The sequence below is a fragment of the Thrips palmi genome, unplaced genomic scaffold, assembly GCF_012932325.1.
Source record: "Thrips palmi isolate BJ-2018 unplaced genomic scaffold, TpBJ-2018v1 HiC_scaffold_2, whole genome shotgun sequence".
NCBI classification, from domain to species: Eukaryota; Metazoa; Arthropoda; class Insecta; order Thysanoptera; family Thripidae; genus Thrips; species Thrips palmi.
In genome coordinates this window covers 11,065,200-11,087,694 of record NW_023144629.1, presented here as the reverse complement: position 1 = coordinate 11,087,694, position 22,495 = coordinate 11,065,200, and the positions used below count along the sequence as shown (strand labels likewise).

The 22,495-nt window shown below is 44.6% G+C and overlaps 1 protein-coding gene across 1 annotated transcript; it reads right to left on the bottom strand.

Moving 5' to 3' along the window:
• Window positions 1-3,633: 3,633 nt before the first annotated feature.
• LOC117646773 lies at window positions 3,634-4,623 on the bottom strand. Its single transcript, XM_034387951.1, has 3 exons — window positions 4,489-4,623; window positions 3,949-4,401; window positions 3,634-3,862 (listed from the first exon to the last, which is right to left on the bottom strand). Exons 1-2 carry the CDS (start codon window positions 4,508-4,510, stop codon window positions 4,058-4,060), a joined length of 366 nt encoding a protein of 121 aa, XP_034243842.1. The 5' UTR covers window positions 4,511-4,623; the 3' UTR covers window positions 3,634-3,862; window positions 3,949-4,057.
• Between the last annotated feature and the right edge of the window lie 17,872 nt (window positions 4,624-22,495).

Sequence of the window (22,495 nt, the reverse complement as noted above, 5' to 3'; positions counted from 1 at the left end):
TCGCGCCACACGCGCGCGCCCTGTGCTCTGCTGCTAGGATTACGCTTTGGTGTTTGAGGTCCTCCATCAGATGACACTCAAATGAAGTTTTCCTCGTCCCTATTGCCTTTCTATTAGAGCAATCGACATGGCGCTGGATGGCTGGCAACCGAATACGCCTGGTACGATGGGTTGCCTAATCGGACCGGCAGGCGTCCCAGGGTTCGTTCCACCCGCCCTCGTGCCTCGCGCCGCTCGCTCCACTGTGGGCGCGACAAGGGGCATTCTGCGCGAGACTAGGCTATGGAAACGGTGGTGGACGGAAGGCGAAACGACTGGAGCCTGCAGAGATCCCAGAGCATGCACGCGTGCCCGTGCTCGGTTTGATTGGTTCAGTGTGACTGTGAGTGATTTTATTAAACGATTGGATGGTGATAGGCTTTTGAAAGTACGCCGTGTGTGGAAGTCGCACACTTTGTTTCTCATACAAGTAGTCTCGCAAGGGGTCCCTTTTTAAAGGCCATCTCCTATTGGCCGGTACTGTGCTGCCCTCTGCACTGAGATTACAAACGCTATGAGTATAGCACGTATGGTGCAATGCGCTGTGATATCGCACCATACGTGCAATGCCACAGCCATATTGCACCTTTGGTGCAATGCTTCCCGAAAAGGCCCTATGCTAATGCATGGGAATTGGGAGGCATTGCACTTCATGTGCAATGCTTTTGTATTGCACCAATTGACGCTATACTCATAGCGTTTGGATTCTCAGTGTGGTGGTGAGTTCTGAACTACTATTGTTTACGTTTTCGAAACATGAGAACAGCAGCCCGTTCGTGGTTTGAACCTGTCCGCACGTTCTGTAATTAGAACCGTTCCAGTTTGGATGGTAAGATACTTTTATTCTTCATTTTTGAATGGTTTACTTTAAGCACAACAAAGTGTGCGACTTCCACACACGGCGTACTTTCAAAAGCCTATCACCATCCAATCGTTTAATAAAATCACTCACAGTCACACTGAACCAATCAAACCGAGCACGGGCACGCGTGCATGATCTGGATCTCTGCGGCTCCAGTCGTTTCGCCTTCCGTCACCACCGTTTCCATAGCCTAGTCTCGCGCAGAATGCCCCTTGTCGCGCCCACAGTGGAGCGAGCGGCGCGAGGCACGAGGGCGGGTGGAACGAACCCTGGGACGCCTGCCGGTCCGATTAGGCAACCCATCGTACACAGGGGGTATTCGGTTGCCAGCATCCAGGCGCCATGTCGATGCTCTAATAGAAAAGGCAATAGGGACGAGGAAAACTTCTTTGAGTGTCATCTGATGGGAGGACCTCAAACACCAAGCGTCAAACCTAGCAGCAGAGCACAGGGGGCGCGCGCGTGTGGCGCGAGTGTAGGATAAGGCCAAAAGTGGGTATGCAGAGGTCCACAAAAATCACATCACTCGTTCTCCCAAACTAAAAATAATACTTTTTGTGGTTAGTCCTTTTGTTTAGAGAAGGTATTAAGGAAATTTTAAGCCAAACCCCGTCCAATTTGGTTAAGGTACTCCCCATTTGCCGTCATTTTGAAGAAGACCCCCAAAATTATGGAAAATGAAAAATTGTCCTACAACTTTCGGACAGGTCTCTTTTTTTTTCCTTTTTTTCATCCTCTTTCCAACGGTATATCCTTTTTTTTCGATACGACGAATACTTTCGGAGATATTCACAAGTTTTCAAGCCCAAAAAACTTTTTTAGTGAAAATTTTTAAATTGCGAATCTCAGACCCCTGACCACTTTTTGGGAAAAAAAATGTGGGGTCTTTTATAGTCCCATAGGACTAACAATCGCTGAAAAAATCGCCGGGTTCGGCGAAAAGTGTCGGTCTGGACCCTGACGACTTGGCGGGGAAAGACCCTTAGGCTTTTTAAAAGGCCCCTAACCCGGAGACGGTGCTGAACACTTAGGAACTTTTATTTCCACCAAAATGCCCTTGTCTGCAACAAAGCCATCAGGGCTATGTGCAAACCAAGGAGTTTTTGGATTGATGACGACACCAAGGAGGCCCACTTTGTTTGCCTGTCTGCCTCTCATAAGCCTCCCTGGCATTCGGCTCCTCAGAGAGCCCCTCTCCATCCATTGCACTCTTAAAACCTTACGAAGTATTTTGAGCATACATATACAAACTAAATACTTTGTTATACGAAGAAATAGTTCGTTAATTACGAAGTATTTTTTTTGTAAGCTTACGTATGCTAAAAAACTTTGTTATACAAACTACTTTTCTTTGTAAGGCCCAAAATAGTTTGTAAGGTTTTCTCAGTGTGGGTATATTCCTTACCATCCTCTCTATCTCTTTTCTTCTTCTCTAGATCTGTAGGAAAATAGATAGTCTGCAGCTTTTTTTTTCAAGCTACAGGGTTTCTCTTTCCTGTATCATTATAGTACCTGCACATGTCATATGCGATACTGCCACTTATTCTCCCCTTATCACGAAACATAAAAAGTGGCATTCTTAATTGTCAACGAAAAATTCTTACTGTAATACTGCACTAAGGGAGCGGCAGTATCGGGCATGTTGAAGTTCACTAGGTAAGGTTTCAGACTGTCCTGTGACACTATCTTAAATACTATTGATGGGACGGAAATGTCAATTACTACTTTGGCTGGAGTGGGAGGGTCGGAAGGTCTTCTTCCTCTTCGAACAGGCGTGGTTTGGACATTGCTATTGATTTGTTGTAACGGCAACCGCTGGTTTGGAGCATTTGGTGTGGAGGTGGCAGCAGGAGTTCCAGGATGAGAGGCTGGCGGAGGCACCCAGCTGTATGCCCCGTGCTCTGAACAGAGAGGGCAAACCAGCCATGGGTAATGACTTCACATAGTGAGCAAGCAAGAACTGCCTCAAAGAGTTGTCATTTCGCAGCGCAGAGGCCACACTGTAACTGCCGGAATTGTGGGCTTCCCACATTGATTCCTGTACGGGCACAGCTCTGTATTTCTCTTCCACACATTTCTTTCCCCACTGCTGACGGACATCAGTACAGCTCAGCTCTTCAAAGCTGCCCTTTGGTTGCCTGCAAAGGAAGGCAACGACAATGAAATCAACTGTGAATGAATGGGGAAGTGTGGCGTATACCAGGCCTTTATGCCGAAAGGACACAAACGGCTGACGAGAACGTCACCACAGGACGCTGCAGGTGTCAGACTCACCTCTGTATGTGAAAAAGAGGACGGCTGAAATGTGTTTGCAGGCGATGTTCCCTTACTGGCAACCACAATAGGCTTCAATGGATTTTGGAGAGGTTAACCTGATGGACACCGACACCTCATAAGGTGCCGCCCTACTCAGGTTCCTGGGAAAACCAGGAACCGTTTTCACCGTGCATGATATGTTTAGCTTTTAGGATAGCAGAGCTCTCCCGGCACACCTCCCGGGAACGCTCGAATTTCGCACTATCTACCCTGGCAGCAGCTGAATCAAATCCTCGGTCGTGGCTTCGTCCTCCTACATGGGAGCCAGGTCGACGAGACACATTGTCATCGTAGCTATTGTCATCAATGTCGTTACTGGCGACGTCTCTCTCAGTGTCGGCACTGCCAATGCTAAATTCCCCAAACAATGAAAATGAATAAAAATAAGGATAAGGCCATTTTGTGGACGAAAAAAGAGGACGGACAATACGTGAAATCTTACCGAAAAGCTTTTACAAAGTTTGAACCATTGTCAGCGGTGGTACTTGACCCTTTGCCTTGGGCTCCGCAGTCCTGGAATATCTCCTGGAGCTCCGCCGCTATGACGTCAAAAGTTTGCCTGCCAATAATGCGACGGCACGCCACGGCTGCCGACCGCCTCTTTAGGTCGCTAGGGTTGAGCCAGTGCACTCGCCCAGGTTGCCTCTGTGAGAAAAATATGGCATAAGAATACAATTATAAAAACTAACCCTCCTAACACATTTTTAACCCATTTAAATTAAGCTTTTTACCTGCCAAAGCTCTTCCAAGCATCAGCTGTTGTTCCAACACATGTTGCCTTGGCCTTTTCCTCAGAACTTTAACCCATTGTGCATTATCATCTAAGCTTAATTTACGCCTTTATATTTCATAAGCTTTACTGCCTGTGAAGAGTAATTTCCTACGCTGCATCCACATTGGGCAGTCACTTTGGCTCACAGTCTCTATACTAAAATCTACTGCTTTTGCCTCGGATAAAAGTATTCTATTATTGTAAAGGTTGAGGTCATCAGTATTTGAAATCACTTGGGGAATGTAGTCTAAACCTACAGTAATATCTAATTTCATCTTATTTTCTACCCAGCCTTTCGGCGTTGCTGGGAAGGTTGGATCTCGTCCCCTGAATTGACAGTTGGATTCCCATTTAGAATCTAGATGTTTCTTGTTACTACCTTTAGATGTCGGTTTCTTTTTGTCCGTTGTCACTGAAACAAAAAAAAAATTAAAATACCGAATGAACAAACTTAAGTGAGAAAAGTATATTGAAATTATATGACTTCTCTCTAACTTACCAGCTAGTTGCCTCTTGTTCATCAGTTGTTGGCCAACTCTGCCCTTAAATTCGCTTTCATCCTGTTGAATTTGCCGTGCACCCTCTCTCCCACCATCTTCCGGCCAATGACTCGCCGCCCAGGTGCGAGGCAGGAGGAGTCTTGCTGCGAGGTCTCGGTTCAGGATCAGGCACTGTAGGAGGAGTCTTGCTGCTACTCGCAGGATGAGTCTCCTTGCTAGATCCCGGTGCAGGACGAGGCACTGTAGGAGGAGTCTTGCTGCCACGCGCAGGAGCCTGGTTGCTAGGTCCTACAAGTTCAAATTTCGGTAAGTAATACAGTCATTAACTACATTTAATTGCAATTTAATTACGGAATCCATACCTTCAGACACTAGAGTAGGATGAGACACTTCAGGAGTCTTACTGCTAGGTCTCGGTGCAGGATCAGGCCCTGCAGGAGGAGTGTTACAAGGTAAGACAGGCCGTTAGTTACCTTTGGATAAAATGTTGGATGAGACGTATATGTCCCATCGCTGAACACGCGTCTGAACTTGGGCCGCTCCGCGACCATGAACGGCAGTTTGCTCTCCACGATCACGTCAACTATGAGGTCGTCCAGCACCTCTTGGCTTACAGCGCTCGCTAATCGGGGTCCATCATTGTCCTTACATCTTGTGGAGGGTGCTTGTGTGCCCCCTTAGGTGTTGCCTCAAGCAGACGGAGTTTGTCCCTGTGGTGACTGTAAAACTTGCTGGGGCACTGATACCACACTGTGGTGACTTAATTTCTACATAAATATCTTTTGCCACAACTACTCCATCAGGGCTAGAGAGGAGGTGAGGTATCTTGGGATGGATGCAGGCACCCAGATTATGAACCTTTCTGCCAGTTGATAACTCGTAATGTTGTTTGGCAACGGTTCATCTTGGAGCCCCTTGTCCATAGTCCATATAAACGCCTCATCCTGTTTTCTCTCCGATGTAAGATCCTGGAGCCTTTTCCTCAGAACTTCACTACAAATCTAACTGTCTACTAAGTACACACTTAAAAATACGTGCTTGCAAGTACACAATTACAAACGCATGCTTGACGCCGTATAACTCAGCTTCAGGCCAACCTTTGATTGGGTTTGCCTGAATCTTGCCATTATATTTTCGATCCTTCTGGGAGTCAGGAACTCCTCCCTTTTAAACGTGAAGTCGATGCAAAATTGTGTCAAGCCTTCTTTTATCACCTGCCTGAAGTCTGACAGTGGGGGAAACTTCCGAAGGACGATGCGGGGTGGGATTATCACACCACCGCTCCTGGCCCGTCTTCTTCTGTAGTATTTTGTCGATGACGTCCTATCATCTAGCAAATTGGCCTGCAGCGGGTCCATATCTGCAGCCCAGTTGGCCACTATCCGATTGACATGTTAATTTATTGTGTGGTCCGTTTGACCAGCATCGCCTTTATTCGCCTGAAAATTCAAAAGGTTAATGCAAAGAAAAAGAAATAACACAAAAAACATTCATAGTGCGTTAGTGTAGTTACCTCAGCAGGGGTCTGCCTTCTGGTGGCACGGTTAGGATCTCGTTGAGGAGGAGCATCTGCCCTCAACACATTCCTGTTAGCTATGCTGGCACGGCTTTTCCTAGTAGCTTCATCTTCAATGCCCCTTCACAAGAAAAAAAACACAATCAAGTCTAACTAAATCTCTGGTTGAGTCATTAGGTATTCACCGCACTTCATCAATACACATCGCACTACTATTTTACATAATTTGTACTGGTTCTACTGGCACTTAAGGCATTTAAACAGCTAGTAAAACAATTTAAAAATTTGAATAATGAAGTAAAAATCGAAAAGATGATGTTCTGCTTAGTGGCAAAATTGTAATGTACTAAGAGAATGAATAAAGTATTCAAAATAATTTTAAAAAAGCTAATTAATAAACCACAATACTTTATGAAACTACCGTTGACAGGTGCCTGCGGCAACAAAGCTGAGAGAATCCTATTCCTCTCCGCATTGGCAGCTACTTTTCTCTGCTGCAATAGCCGCTCAAGTTTCTTTTCCTCAAGTAAAGCTTTGGCCAAATTTTTTTAAATTGAAATTTTTCAAGCTTCGGCTGGTGGCTCTTTTCCCTGCTAGCCGATAACGCTTTAAGGCTAGTTATTCTTGTTTCCGTAGCCAGCATTTGTTCGTCAATGTAGGTTGTGTATTTTTGCTCCAAATCGATCCGGGCTTGGGCAAATCTAAAGCCTGACCCGTGCGCCTTCCGCACTCTCTTCTTGGGCAGGCGGAGAGTGCTCTGCTGTGGAGTGGATGTTGTAGGCTTGGCACTTGCTGCTTCCTGCCCGTCTGGGAGTCAGGGACTGCTCCCTTTTAAATGTGAAGTCGATGCCAAACTGTGTCAAGCCTTCTCTTATCACCTGCCTGAAATCTGACAGTGGGGGAAACATCCGAAGGACGATGCGGGGTGGGGTTATCACACCACCGCTCCTGGCCCGTCTTCTTCTGTAGTATTTTGTCGATGACATCCTATCACATAGCAAATTGGCCTGCAGCGGGTCCATCTCTGCAGCCCAGTTGGCCACAATCCAATTGACATGTTCATTTATTGTGTGGTCCGTTTGACCAGCATCGCCTTTATTCGCCTGAAAATTCAAAAGGTTAATGCAAAGAAAAAGAAATAACACAAAAAACATCCATAGTGCGTTAGTGTAGTTACCTCAGCAGGGGTCTGCCTTCTGGTGGCACGGTTAGGATCTCGTTGAGGAGGAGCATCTGCCCTCAACACATTCCTGTTAGCTATGCTGGCACGGCTTTTCCTAGTAGCTTCATCTTCAATGTCCCTTTACAAGAAAAAAACGCAATCAAGTCTCACTAAATCTCTCGTTGAGTCATTAGGTATTCACCGCACTTCATCAATACACACAGCACTAATATTTTACATCATTTGTACTGATTCTACTGGCCCTTAAGTCATTTAAGCAACTAGTAAAACAATTTAAAAATTTGAAGTATGAAATAAAAATTGAAATAATGATGTTCTGCTTAGTGGCAAAATTGTAATGTACTAAGACAATGAATTATGCAATAAAAATAATTTTAAAAAAGCTAATTAATAAATCACAATACTATATGGAACTACCGTTGACAGGTGCCTGCGGCAACAAAGCTGGTAGAATCCTATTCCTCTCCGCATTGGCAGCTATTTTTCTCTCCTTCAATAGCCGCTCAAATTTCTTTTCCTCAAGTAAAGCTTTGGCCAAATTTTTTTTAAAATTGAAAATTTGCAGGCTTTAACTGGTGGCTTTTTTCCCTGCTAGCCGATAACGCTTTAAGGCTAGTTATTCTTGTTTCCGTTGCCAGCTCTCGTTCGCCAATGTAGGATGTGTATTTTTGCTCCAAATCGATCCGGGCTTGGGCGAATCTGGAGCCTGACTCGTGCGCCTTCCGCACTCTGTTCTTGGGCAGGCTGAGAGTGCGTTGCTTTGGACTGGATGTTGTAGGCTTGGCACTTGCTGCTTCCTGCTCGTCTGGGAGTCAGGGACTGCTCCCTTTTAAATGTGAAGTCGATGCCAAGCTGTGTCAAGCCTTCGTTTATCACCTGCCTGAAGTCTGACAGTGAGGGAAACTTCTGAAGGACGAAGCGGGGTGGGGTTATCACACCACCGCTCCTGGCCCGTCTTCTTCTGTAGTATTTTGTCGATGACGTCCTATCATCTAGCAAATTGGCCTGCAGCGGGTCCATATCTGCAGCCCAGTTGGCCACAATCCAATTGACATGTTCATTTATTGTGTGGACCGTTTGACCAGCATCGACTTCATTCGCCTGAAAATCCATTTAATTGCAATTTAATTACGGAATCCATACCTTCAGACACTAGAGTAGGATGAGACACTTCAGGAGTCTTACTGCTAGGTCTCGGTGCAGGATCAGGCCCTGCAGGAGGAGTGTTACAAGGTAAGACAGGCCGTTAGTTACCTTTGGATAAAATGTTGGATGAGACGTATATGTCCCATCGCTGAACACGCGTCTGAACTTGGGCCGCTCCGCGACCATGAACGGCAGTTTGCTCTCCACGATCACGTCAACTATGAGGTCGTCCAGCACCTCTTGGCTTACAGCGCTCGCTAATCGGGGTCCATCATTGTCCTTACATCTTGTGGAGGGTGCTTGTGTGCCCCCTTAGGTGTTGCCTCAAGCAGACGGAGTTTGTCCCTGTGGTGACTGTAAAACTTGCTGGGGCACTGATACCACACTGTGGTGACTTAATTTCTACATAAATATCTTTTGCCACAACTACTCCATCAGGGCTAGAGAGGAGGTGAGGTATCTTGGGATGGATGCAGGCACCCAGATTATGAACCTTTCTGCCAGTTGATAACTCGTAATGTTGTTTGGCAAACGGTTCATCTTGGAGCCCCTTGTCCATAGTCCATATAAACGCCTCATCCTGTTTTCTCTCCGATGTAAGATCCTGGAGCCTTTTCCTCAGAACTTCACTACAAATCTAACTGTCTACTAAGTACACACTTAAAAATACGTGCTTGCAAGTACACAATTACAAACGCATGCTTGACGCCGTATAACTCAGCTTCAGGCCAACCTTTGATTGGGTTTGCCTGAATCTTGCCATTATATTTTCGATCCTTCTGGGAGTCAGGAAACTCCTCCCTTTTAAACGTGAAGTCGATGCAAAATTGTGTCAAGCCTTCTTTTATCACCTGCCTGAAGTCTGACAGTGGGGGAAACTTCCGAAGGACGATGCGGGGTGGGGTTATCACACCACCGCTCCTGGCCCGTCTTCTTCTGTAGTATTTTGTCGATGACGTCCTATCATCTAGCAAATTGGCCTGCAGCGGGTCCATATCTGCAGCCCAGTTGGCCACTATCCGATTGACATGTTAATTTATTGTGTGGTCCGTTTGACCAGCATCGCCTTTATTCGCCTGAAAATTCAAAAGGTTAATGCAAAGAAAAAAAATCACACCAAAAACATCCATAGTGCGTTAGTGTAGTTACCTCAGCAGGGGTCTGCCTTCTGGTGGCACGGTTAGGATCTCGTTGAGGAGCATCTGCTCTCAACACATTCCTGTTCGCCATGCTGGCACGGCTTTTCCTAGTAGCTTCATCTTCAATGCCCCTTCTTCTTTCCGCAAATTTCGACCTCAGGGCCGCCCTCCAGGTAGACTGAAAACACAGAAGTAATAAAAATACATTTTTAAGCAAAACCTTACTTAAACCTGGGCAAGAACTTAAGCTGGACACTCACAAAAGGTACATATCTCTTAGCACCATAAATTCTTACGTCTGCAAGATAAGAATATGTCCCAACCAGCTTATTCACGACAGCGGTCATTGCACCCGCGGGTAAGGAACTGAAAATAAGGAAAAAATAAACATAAGCAAACATGCAAAGCAAATTTAAGTGTAGGCACAGTGCATATACTCACTGGTTTACCAACTGTTTTAAGTTCTGTTCAAAAAGGGAAAGAAGTAAGCTGGAGTTAGCTTTCTCAGAAAGCGGTTTCCTCCTTTGGCTCCTATTCATGGAGTCATTTTCACGCACCACCATATCAGAGATTTGTAGCAGTTCGTAATTAGCGTGGGGGAAGGGCACTTGAGCAGGGACTAGAATACCATTGGCTCTGTTATCTTCCTGCTCTTCAGCCTGGATCATTTCATCAATTCTATTATCTTGAAGGTCAATGGGTGCAGGTTCATTGACGACAAGAGGTTCTGGAACTAGACAGAACAGGTTAAATTAGAATTCAAAATGTTACAGTAAGTTATCATTGACAGCAAAGTCAGATCTCCATCAGCATCTTGATCTGGAAAAAAAAACACAAGTCTTACTTTACTGTCAATGGCAACCACACACTGAGCTTGGTCTCTCCCCATTTTGTTGTCACCATTGAATATGGGATATTCAATTTGATTTAAAATAATTCCCTGACATTTCCCTGACCTTATTTTTTTCCTGACTTTTCCCTGATTTCAAGGTTTGTTTAAACCCTGAATTAAAAAAGTTTTCAATGGAGTAAAAACGTATAGAGAGATTTGGATCACTGAGAGGTAATGATGTTGGAATCGGTAGGGATAAGACATGAGGGTTAAAATTGGAACAGGGACCTGAAGTGAAATGACCAAGTATTTCATTCAAAACCCCACTGGGACTGATAACAGCAGGCGTTTCAGGGACTTCTGGGGAGATCATCCTAAGAGTACCCAATTTGACATCCAGGAATGTTGAATCAATCAGAAAAGGAAGAGGCGGCATATTGCGTGGCACGGGGCACGGGCATGAGAAGTAAGGCAATATCGGCAGACAACTTTCTGGGACACTAGTGTTTCTTCAACAAAATTAGTGATGTTTGAAAAAGGGATCCTTTTCTTAACAATATGAATGCGATTCTGCATGCTAATGTGTGTTAAATCATTAGAGTCTACACACCTCAGAAAACTGTAATAGCACAGCTAGACTTGAAAACCTTACTGCATTGGAATGGTGCTTCGGAGATGTGGTATCCAATTTGTCATCCGTTATAATAGATTAATCTGAAAAGTAAGGGGAGCCAAATTCAGATGATTTAAATGCTGCTTCCGTTCAGAGGCAAATGAAATACAAGCGGCTTCGGTTCACCAGTACAAAGGCTGAGCAGACTTTTTACAGCATCCAGTTCTGTCTGTTGAATTGTTCTGATTATTTGACTTGGTTGTTGGAATGATGAGAATAATAAAGTCAGATTCCAAAAATTTTATCTGCTGAACCCAAATATTCTTACAGCTCCACAACTTACTGCAATAGATGGGCGTTTCGGTGTTTCTTGATCCGCATTATTAGTAATTTCTATAAAGGGGCCCCTTTCCTTCATACTTCGAATGCGCTTTTACGACTTGATAGTGCAACACGCGGTGCAACATCATGAGATTCTAGGGTCATTCCATATAAGATTTACACGGATCTGGGTGACCTTTGACGGGCATGAATAAGTGCGAAAAGAAATCATCCACCTCATGGATAGACTTGCATGAACAAATTCCTGCAAAAGATACACAAATAATAAAGTCCAACAGGTTTCAATTCCATCAATTAAAAGTGACACCACATTAGTTGTCTTCACCTGTCAATCCCAGTAATCCACCGAAACACCTGTAAGTCGCAGGTATGATGTCGACTGCAAGGTCGCCTTCCAATCGCTGCAGGATCCTTGCAGTTCACTGGAAATTATTTGGACAAGTTGGACCAAAAATTCATGAGCATCCTCCTGCCTGCCCAATTGGAACAACTTGAAGTGCACTGAAACACCCACATTTAATAAACAGCTAATTCAATAACCAAATTAACACCAAGAAAAGTCATAACGGTACTCACAAGGGTACAGAGACGTAATTGCAGTGGGACTGACGGTTTTATTTTCCTTCATTTCGCAAAAAAAAACGCTGTACTAAGCACACTGTAAAGAGGTGCAATGATTCCTCTTGCACTCTTCTTGCCCCTCAACAGTCACGAATTCACGAATGCAAAGATATGGAACAAGGCCTAGACAAATTAACAAGCTGCATCATAAATACACCATATCCAAAACAAACACGCAAGTGATGGTAGACACCTACTCAAGACTAGATAAATACCTGCAAAACACTATATCTTTTGGGGTTGGGTTAGTTTCGGCTTTTCTTTTTTGGGGGAATAGTTGTTTATCTTGGGCTACTTTGGTGTTTTGTTTAGGGTGAACTGTGAGTTGGATTACTTTTGCTCTTTTAGTTGGTGTGCTCTTTGAGATTGGATTAGTCTTGGTTTGTTCTTTTTGTTGGCTTACTGGTTTTTTGGGAGGAGCTACTTTTTTGGGCTGGCACACTGGTTTTTTGGGAGGAGCTACTTTTTGGCCCGCCCTTCTATTAAATAAATAGGGGGTGTGTGGCTGGGGTCCTCCCTGCCGCTTGGGCATCGGGGGCCGGTACGCCAACGTGCAGCTCAAGGTCACCAAGTCCCCGGTGCGTACGGGGCCGACGGTTTAGCCGGACGCGAACCTCCTTGACGGCGGCGGCGCGGACGCGCTTCGCGGTGAGAGCCTTCTCCCGCTTCACCACGTAGCCCTTGAGCTCCTTGTCGGGCGTCCGGCCCTGCTGCAGTTTCCGCATTACGGCCAAAGCGTAGCTGGGGCCTTGGTTGGTGGCCAGGCCCGCGATGTCACACCACCGGCCGTATGACCCACCGCGAGAGTTGTCCACGCCCTTGTGACCGCGGAAACATTCAATCCTAGAGGCACTTGCCCAAGCCTATTAAACTCTTCCAAATTTTCAGCCAATTTCGAGTAACCAACATCTTTGTCCGCTTTGAGACTTCTTCCTGGATGAGTTAGGTCCTCTTTTGTGTTAAGCTGACGTAGCTTACACAAGTTCCGATCAGTTTCCCTTGGCAAGCTCTCAACATGCAAACTAACATCACACAGTTTGAACTAAGACATTTTCGAAGAAATCTGCAACCGCCAGCGCGACTTCTGATACTTGCAGGTCTCACCCGACCGGAAACCGCCCGGCGGGGTTCCGGTTCAGTTCCATCTGAATACCCTATATGAGCCCGATCGGGTAAGTGGAAGCCAAATTGCGCCAAAATGCCACTAAAACTAAAAAATTGAACTACAAGTTCTTCCACTTAAGAAAAATTGTTGCTACTTAAGTTGTGGTCCTGTACAATGTCATCCGGCAAAAGAATGAACTTGTTCGACTGCAACATGAAAACTGTGTTCTTGAAGAGATGGGGCACGTCAAGGAGTACGTGGAGTAGCCTCTCAATACTCATTGGATAGGGTATTGATGAGTCAATTTTGCCCGAACGCTTACCCTGTATCTTGAGGACTCTCCACAGAGCTCTATTATCTGCTCCTATGTCACTACTCACAGAGCTGACACGGAGCCCAACGATCTCAAGTTGTCCTATTTTTTCAAATAGGAGGAGCTTGAAACCTTTTGCTGTATACTTACGTTCCAATGACTTATCTTTGTTGCCTGTAAAGTGGAAAGCAACGGGTAGTCTCCATCTGGAACTTACCCCTCGTACCATCACCATCAGAGATTTTTTGGCAATACCAAAATGGCCAGGGAGGGTGGATCTCCCAATTGCACGTTTTGTGCTTGGGTCGTGCAAAAGGATGACCCTATCTGAAATTGAATTTTAGATGCGGTCATCCCCATGCATAACTTTTTTATCTCTAGCCGTTTACGAGATACGGAAATAACGTTAATTCCAAAAGTGTTATGTTTGCACGCCCTGGAGGAAACAAGAAACTAGGTAGACTGGAAATCATGCAACCTATTTTTGGCGAGCGATAGCGAGCCCTTGCCGTGTTGGGGCGCTCCAAAAAGTGACTGGTCGTGCGTCTGTCCCTCTGTGAGTCTGTAGCGTACACGCTCACGTTTCTCAGCAACTCAACACTAATAGTTTCCAAATTTTGCACTGAACATCTCCTAAAGCTCCCACAGGGGAGTTTATCTAATATTCACGATTACTACCGTTTGAAATATTCAAAACATCTTTTTGAATTAGGTTTTTAGCGTGGTTAGGTTGGCAGCACAATTTTTCATACTTGCGGCCGCGGCTCTCAAATACGGGCTGGCGGCTGGCAAAAGATTGGCAAGTAAAACAAAATAGAGAGCAGAAGGGCTTAGAAGTGAGTTCGGTCACAGTTTTTCGATATTCTAGATTATTGAAAACCTCCGGAGTGTCAACACAGTGAAATACGGAAAATGAAAGTGACAATTATTACGCGTTTCATCCGCCCGTCCGCCCCCTCCCCTCCCCCGCTACAGGGGAAATGTTTTAGTCAGTGTTTGATAATTGCAAGAATGATTTGGTCTTTGTAAGCTTTGAGCAGCTTTCAGAGTGTATTTCCATTTATTCTGCGACATTATATTTTTTAGTTGTTTGCTTTGCTCAATAACAGTTAGAAAATAGATTAATACAATCTAAAAGTACAAACCAGACAAATCTTGCCAGAATAAATAGTCTTTGCTGACTCTTGGCACTGACTTTGGGAAAAGGCTTCATTGCAATGCTGTAAGTTTACTATGGTACTAACCTTAAGATAACTATATGTTGAGTGAGTGTAGCGCATACAAGGTTTGACATTGACATCTGATTCAATGAGACGATTCAGTGACTTGGTCATATGATTTTCATGAGACGATTCAGTGACTTGGTCCATATGATTTCATGAGACGATTCTTTTAACTTCATCATATATTGTCTGCGACAACTGGTAATTTGTGTCGGTCATGGTTTGAGTTTTTAATTTACTCAGAATGTTAGGTAAATACTTATGCTATACTGTTTCAAAAATTAAATATCACATCATGACTCATTTTGAATAAGATTAACTTGCATTTAGCAATAAGTGGGCTCGACATTGGATTCCATGAAACGATTCATTGGATCTGACAGAAGGTCTTCTCCGTAAAGTAGTTGCAATCAGCCTGCCTGTAAATGTGTCTCATTTTAATTAATTGAGATAAATCACATAGTTTCATCCACCAGTTAAAATATAAGGAGATAAAGGCTTTTTAGGTATTTTAAATAACATTGCGTGTTCATAAGTTTAATAACGAGGAGATACGAATGGTAATTGAAGCATTTGTGAATCGCACTAAGCAATTCAATGCTGACTGTTGAATGTTACTCGACTGAGTAACAGTGTCGGGGTTCATGTTACGACACCATGAACAGGAAACACACTTAGAAATTGCGTTCATGTTAACAACTGCAGACCCATACTTTCAACTAGAATTATATGATTTTGGACCAAAATTTCCCCAGTGAGTCAGTCATTGTTTCCTGCAGTATTTGGTGTGCTGATCACAAAAATGACTTTTATTTTCACCCCAGGCCTTTACTTTTCCAAATATTTACCAATTTTGGACCTAAATTTTCAAGTCGTGTTTTACATAGTTTCCTGCAGTTTTTCGTGTGCTGATCACGAAAATGACATCCAATTTCATCCCAGACCTTTACTTTTCCCAAAATTTACCAATTTCGGACCAAAATTTTCAAGTCGAGTTTTACATAGTTTCCTGCAGTTTTTCGTGTGCTGATCACGAAAATGACATCCAATTTCATCCCAGACCTTTACTTTTCCCAAAATTTACCAATTTCGGATCAAAATTTTGAAGTTGAGTTTTACATAGTTTCCTGCAGTTTTTGGTGTGCTGATCACGAAAATGACTTCCAATTTCATCCCAGACTTTTACTTTTCCCAAAATTTACCAATTTCGGACCAAAATTTTGATGTTGAGTTTTACATAGTTTCCTGCAGTTTTTGGTGTGCTGATCACGAAAATGACATCCAAGTTCATCCCAGACCTTTACTTTTCCCGAAATTTACCAATTTGTGACCAAAATTTCAAGGTTGAGTTTCCCATTATGTTCTGCAGTTTTCAGTAAGATAATCACGAAAATGACATGAATTCCGGCCATTTCGTTACGGAAGACACTGTATTGTCCTTATTCTGCACATATTCTTCGCCCTCCTATAAGAATGTGTCCAGACGCATCGCTCGCCTACTGCGCGCCCAAACTAAACGGCGCGTACCCCTAGTTAAGTATGGCCCAGCTCCCGTCCTTTTTCTTGACGTCTTGGTCAGCTGGGAGGCCACACACAAATGTTGCGAGTTACGACAAGGACCAGTATGTTCTGGCAATGTATGGCACGTCAAAAAGGAAGTGCGCTGCTAGGCAAGTGGCCAGGCACTGCACCAGCGTCATTGGTTTGCCATCATAGTTGAACCACTGGTCCTGGCCATCTGCGTACACGCAACACTTGGCCTTGGACTCAGGGAGGAGCCAGAAAGGGTCATTATTGGGGTCCACCCTTGGTGTCCAATCAACAATACGCGATGCATCGCTGAACCGCCTTTTGGGACAGTCCGACTGGTGGAGGGCCGAAAAGGCGGCAAGTACATAGTTTAACACTAGAACCGCGGAAGGGGTCAATTTGACCCCTTTTAATTTTCGTCATAAATTTTTCTGACTTATTTTTTTCTTCTCGGATTTGGGGCTTTTTGACTTTTTATAAATACCAGAAAAGAATATATGAGTGAAATTTCGGCGCTGTCGGACCATTTTTGTAGGCGTAGGACAACAATATACCTAGAACCGCGGCAGGGGTCATTTTGACCCCTGTATTGTTTGCACTCAGGAAGTTCGAATTTCGGCAATAAAAAAGCGTCACAAGCGTCAATTTTAGTGGTGAATCATTTGGGAGTGCTATGGACTGCCCTGGGAGACCTAACTTGGCCAACGGCGTAGGCGACCCGCCGAGCAAACGCCTAAACGTATGCAAGATGCGTGTCTTCCGCGTAAGGTATCTGTCTGTAGAATAAAAAAATCTCATTCAAAGAACGTTAAGGAAAGTAGATGATACTCGTTTGGTTTTCTTCGAGGTAGTAGTTCGGGTTTTTTTATAACTGTGTATGAGATAAATAGATAGCCCAATAATATACATGGACCTAAGCGAGCTGGCCAATGTCGGTGCGAGCCGAGCTGTGGCTTGCACCGGCCGAGCCGTGAGACATTATTGCTGTTCTATGCGCACTGTACGCGGGGACAGGGGATTGTTGGCCGGTGCCGCTCGCGCTGTACCCGCGAGGTATTGTCGATGTTTCGAGCAGACTGCCTGCCATGCGACACTCACGATCCCGCCCGGCAGCCACCACCCTAATATTATTGTATTATTGTTAGGATACCGCTTGGTTTCTGGACTCAGCAGTAAAAGCACGGTGAGACCTTTATGTGTCTAATAGTTTTAGATACGTTTAAGTGTAAAGGTATCATCTGGTAAAAAATCTACGTCACTTAGTACCCATCCCCACACTGAATAACAGGAAAAGTTGCCATATACATCGGCAACTTTGGCCCGCCCCGTACATTGAGGAATGTACTAATTTCGCCTATTTTTAATCCGGACGGGACTTGAACCTGAGTCTGGGGTCAAAATAGATGTTTTTAGATCAGCATAAATTAGATCAGCACCCTCATACACATCAACAACAATGCAAAAACTCGAATAAAAAGAATGTTCTAAATGTACCCCACTGGGATTTGAACCCGGGTTCAAACCTCTCCGATTCGCTTGAAACTGGCTACCGTTGGTTTTGTCTCGTAGCCCCGATTCCCTTCATGCTCTTCTAGCTGTATCCGTTACCGAAATCCTCCTCGACCTAAGGTAGACCATGATGCACCTGCAGCAGCGCCCCCGGGGCTCGAATCGAATTTGCTGCCAGCGGGCGGTTCTTAAGGGTCACCCAAGTAGGCTGCATATCAAATTTGGTCAAGATCGGACCACTGGAAGTCCTCAGACGGACGAACGAACGGACGGACACACAGCATGGATCATACTCCGTCCCTCCGTCATTTTTTTAACAAAAAAATACAAGGGACGGGCCAAAAATGGTAGAAAAGGAGCAAAACAGGTTATTCGTGCCATGCGGGTTGCCTACCTTTGGCCTTTTAAGGCCCTATATAATTCAAAATATCATTGTTGATCTCAGATACATCATTTTACATCGTTAAGGGCCCATAACATGAGCAAAATACGAAAAATACGGGCAGAAAAAATGGGGGGTCAAAATGACCCCTTCCGCGGTTCTAGGTATACGAAAAAGTCAGCGGTTCTAGTGTTAACATGACTGAAACAGAATGGAAGAGTTAGGCCATGGCATTTTCAATGTGACAATGTAAGAACGTAACAACTGACAACACCTACGTTCTTTGCGCGTCGCGCCGTCCGTTGGATAAACCTTCTCCCTTGTTAGACACCGCTCAAAAACTTCTCTAACATAAGCCAGTTGGCCCAGGCTTCACTTTTGAGATGCATGATGGCTCTCGACAGCCTTTCAGTGGTGAAGTGCTCCCGCAATTTTGCCTCAATAGATACATTGAAATATCTCACGATGTCTTGGTTAATCTGCATAAAGGGATACATTTTAGAAACCACAGTTATGAAAAATACTACAAAGTGATTGATACGTTCTTCAGTCTGCTTACATGGACAGCATCTTACAGTGCGGGCCATCGAGTTAGGAGGTCCCCCGCTGGCGTGTGGTCAGTGAGGAACTCCTTCCTGCGAAGTACTGCCGTCATATTAAGATGGTGGATAGTCTGTTCACGATTGGTTTCATCAAAAGGTTCATTCACCAGCCTCTGGTAGGCGTCTTCCTGTACATCTTCGGGGACACCTCGCTTTTCGGCCCCTACCAGCTCGGGTGGGCAGGTCAGCGAGCCTATGTGCTATGCTACTCCCTGGAAATTAAGAAAATGAACAAACCGTTAACGGTGGGAGGCCTCCTCCAGACAAACAAGTGTACCTCTTCAAATTTACAACTACATATTCGGGATGGTATTTCACTTTTACACTATTGTGAAACGTAACCATTTTCTTTTTGCACGCCACACAGTCATGGAGCACATCCTCTGTTCCGTTTAGTAATTGTTCAATACCTCTCTGAATGGAATCAGTATCACGAGACAGGGGCATGAATAAGTGCAAAAAGAAATCATCCACCTCATGGATAGACTTGCATGAACAAATTCCTGCAAAAGATACACAAATAATAAAGTCCAACAGGTTTCAATTCGAGGAATTAAAAGTGACACCATATTAGTTGTCTTCACCTGTCAATCCCAGTAATCCACCAAAACACCTGTAAGTCGCAGGTATGATGTCGACCGTGGGGAAAGTTTCATGGGTAATAATTTAACCCAAGAACCAATAACCATGGAAAGGCCACATGCACATACTACACAGTTACACAGTAACAAACTAGGGACATCTCAACTAAACCCACAGGTGTCCCAGAATAACTGACAAGACCCAGTAGTCAAAAAATATCAACAGCAGCGTCATTGAGAATATGAAATTAAAAACAAATATTATGATGGATACAAATTTATTTTATACTACACAATTTAAGTAACAAGCCAGTCTTAGAAGTAGCTGAAAGATTACTGCTCTCCTGTCCGCTGTTCTGCCTTGTGGGTGAGGAAATATCGAACTGTAGTCTTTATTTTCTCCTTCAAAAAGTTGTTGAGTCTGGGTTGTGCTAGCCGTCTTCTTTTTTCATTTGCATCATCTGTCGAGTAAAGTTCGTTGTCTATTCTGCATTCCATAAGTCCTGCAAAGAAAATATTAACATTTAAAAAAATGGATTGCTTACAGGGGTAAAATGAAAGAAGTTTGACATATACGTTTCAAGTAATCTCGCTTTTCTGGTGTGCACGGTGGTTTAGGGGCCTTGTCAGCATCTGATGGGTGTTGCATTCCTGTTACTCTCTTCGTCGCCAGGACTTCTTGATTCCATATGACATCCGCACACATTTTCACGAAGAGTGAATCTCCCTCGGAGCCAGCAGCGCAGTATTGGCATATCAGTAAGAACCTCTGATAGGTTCTTGCACTGCCAAAAAAAAAGAAATGTTTGTACAAATGGTAAGGGATTAAATTAATTCTAATGCACGAATTGCAGTTTTCCACACAGTCAGAGGTAAAGTTACCAGTCTGAACAAAAGTGTATCCCCTTCCCTTCAATAAATGCTCCTGAATTTTAAGTACTGCACTTGTTGTCAAAATGACATGAGACTGCACAGGCTTCCAGCCACCCTCAGAAAATTTTTAGGTGCTTAAATACATATATGACCACCTTGAGGTGATCAATAGCCTCATTATAAGCTCTCATATCATGGAAACCTAAGGCAAATACCAAGCTCCTAAGGCCGCACAAATTCTAGGACTGAACACCTTAATTTGCAGAACCAACTTTCATCTTAGAAAAATTAGATGTAAGAATGTGCTTCAAAGTTAAACCAGGAACCATTGCCAAGCTGTCATTTTCCTGATACAGTGAAAGCCACTCAATATGATCCACGTTAACTACACTGAAAGGGAGGTCATACATAGCAACGACAAACGACCAACACGGTAAACTGTCGACATAGTTTAACATGGTAGGGGGTCATTTTGCACCGTTTGACTGGACTATAGCTGCAGCCGCTGCTCTTCCACAATTACCCTTTGATTTCGGGTGAAATATTTGCCGAGTAACTCTGGTAGAACTACATTTCGAATGTACCTAACAGCTTTTGGGGAGTTCTTTTCCCAAAAGTCTTTGTCTGGTTGAGTGCGTGTAATTATTGGGTCTGTGTTGGGTGTCCAGATCACAAAGTCGCTGTAAGCGTTCTTGGATGTGAACAACTGGCACTGCACTTGATAATAATAGCTGTGCTCCGGTTTCAGCTTGTACAATATTCTGCCAGTTGCCTCATCCCGTAATTGCTGTACAGCATGCTTTGCTAGATCCTTCTCCAGCTGCTGGTGAAGTCCCTTCTCATCAAGGTCCCTGAAACAATATGGGCACTTAACTTCACAGCAGCCCTGGTCACAACACGAGCACTCAACAAGCACATCAGGGGTTCCAAGAAATTCAGGATATTCTGGGTTGCAAAAGGAGCCACAATCTGTTAGCTTGAAATTAGTGTGTGATTGAATCATGATCTGTCTGTATTTTTCGATGGCATCCTTTTCATGTTTGCACCCATATGCTGTAGCTTTGGTTGTGAATTTGTGATGATGCGGATCAGTTATGGAGTGAAGGAGGGACATTGATATTTTATCCTCCTCCGTGGATGTTCTACAGGCAGGGTCGACATGAGCCCCGTCCCGATTGAGCCCCGATGACTTGAGCCCCGGCAGAGCCCCGGCCGAGCCCGACTCGAGCCCCGACTTGAGCCCCGACTGAGCCCCGATGGCCAGAGCCCCGACCTGAGCCCGTTTTGAGCCCCGACCTGAGCCCCGTTTGAGCCCCATTTGAGCCCCGCGCCAAAAAGTTGCAATATCTTCACTAAAAAGTTCAAAAATGGAAGTTTTTTGGCGTGGGGCTCAAGTGGGGCTCAAACGGGGCTCAGGTCGGGGCTCGAACCGGGCTCAGGTCGGGGCTCTGGCCATCGGGCTCAGTCGGGGCTCGAGTCGGGGCTCAAGTCGGGCTCAAACGGGGCTCTGGCCGGGGCTCAGGTCATCCGGGCTCAATCGGGATGGGGCTCATGTCGACCCTGCCGTTCTACAGATAGCCTTGAATATAGAGGCAGGAGCCTTCCCTATCCTATGTGTGAAAAAATCCCTACCCTTAGACTGACTCCTGGTCTCCTTCTCCACCTTCTGAGCCTCATCCTCTGAAATGGACAGGTCAACACCACTTGCAAAGTCCCTTAACTCTTCGAGAGACTTTCTCTCATGTGCAACATGATACAGGTTTTTTAGAGTTACGGGCCTCGCAGCAGCTATCTCTGAGCTAAAGGGATGAAACACAAGATGAGAAGCAGAACGGAAGCCCGCAGAATAAATGCGCTCCAGAGCGCCTTCAAAATCCTCTTCAGAGATACGAGGATACTTAGTACTGGGTTCATTAACATGCTTTTCAACATTATGTTTCTGTCTAGATAAATTTTTTTTAGGAGTAGAGAAGTCTATTTGTCTGATGGGGCGCATATCTGCCTTCAATCTTTGAGAGGGAATGGCCCAATAAGCAGGTTTCCCTGTCACAGAGCAAAGCTCAGCATGCTCCCTGTACAGACTTACAAAGAAGAGCATGGCTGAGATGTGGGAGCATGCCTCCGCCAACCCAGCCATGCAGTTGCAATGAGCACTTACAATTATTCCAAGTCCGTCTACGATGGCCCATGCTTTTGGAACTTTCTCTGCAGACCTCATAAATGGTTCCACCTACAATGCAAGGGACGTTTCGGTTAAAAAGCAAACATTTAAAAAATAGATTTGATTGAGTGAAGTGCTAAATAAAGGTTCATTTAATTATACTTATATTGCACCTCAGTAAGAAGTTTACGCCCACTCTTCGACTTTGCAAGCACGAAACTTTACTGCTAGCCACATAGTCTTCTCCTGCATAAAGAGCTTTCTGGGAGAGAAATCTCTCAAAAGTGTAAAAACTAATACGGGAAACTAAGTAGTCTTGAATGGTGTTAGAAGAT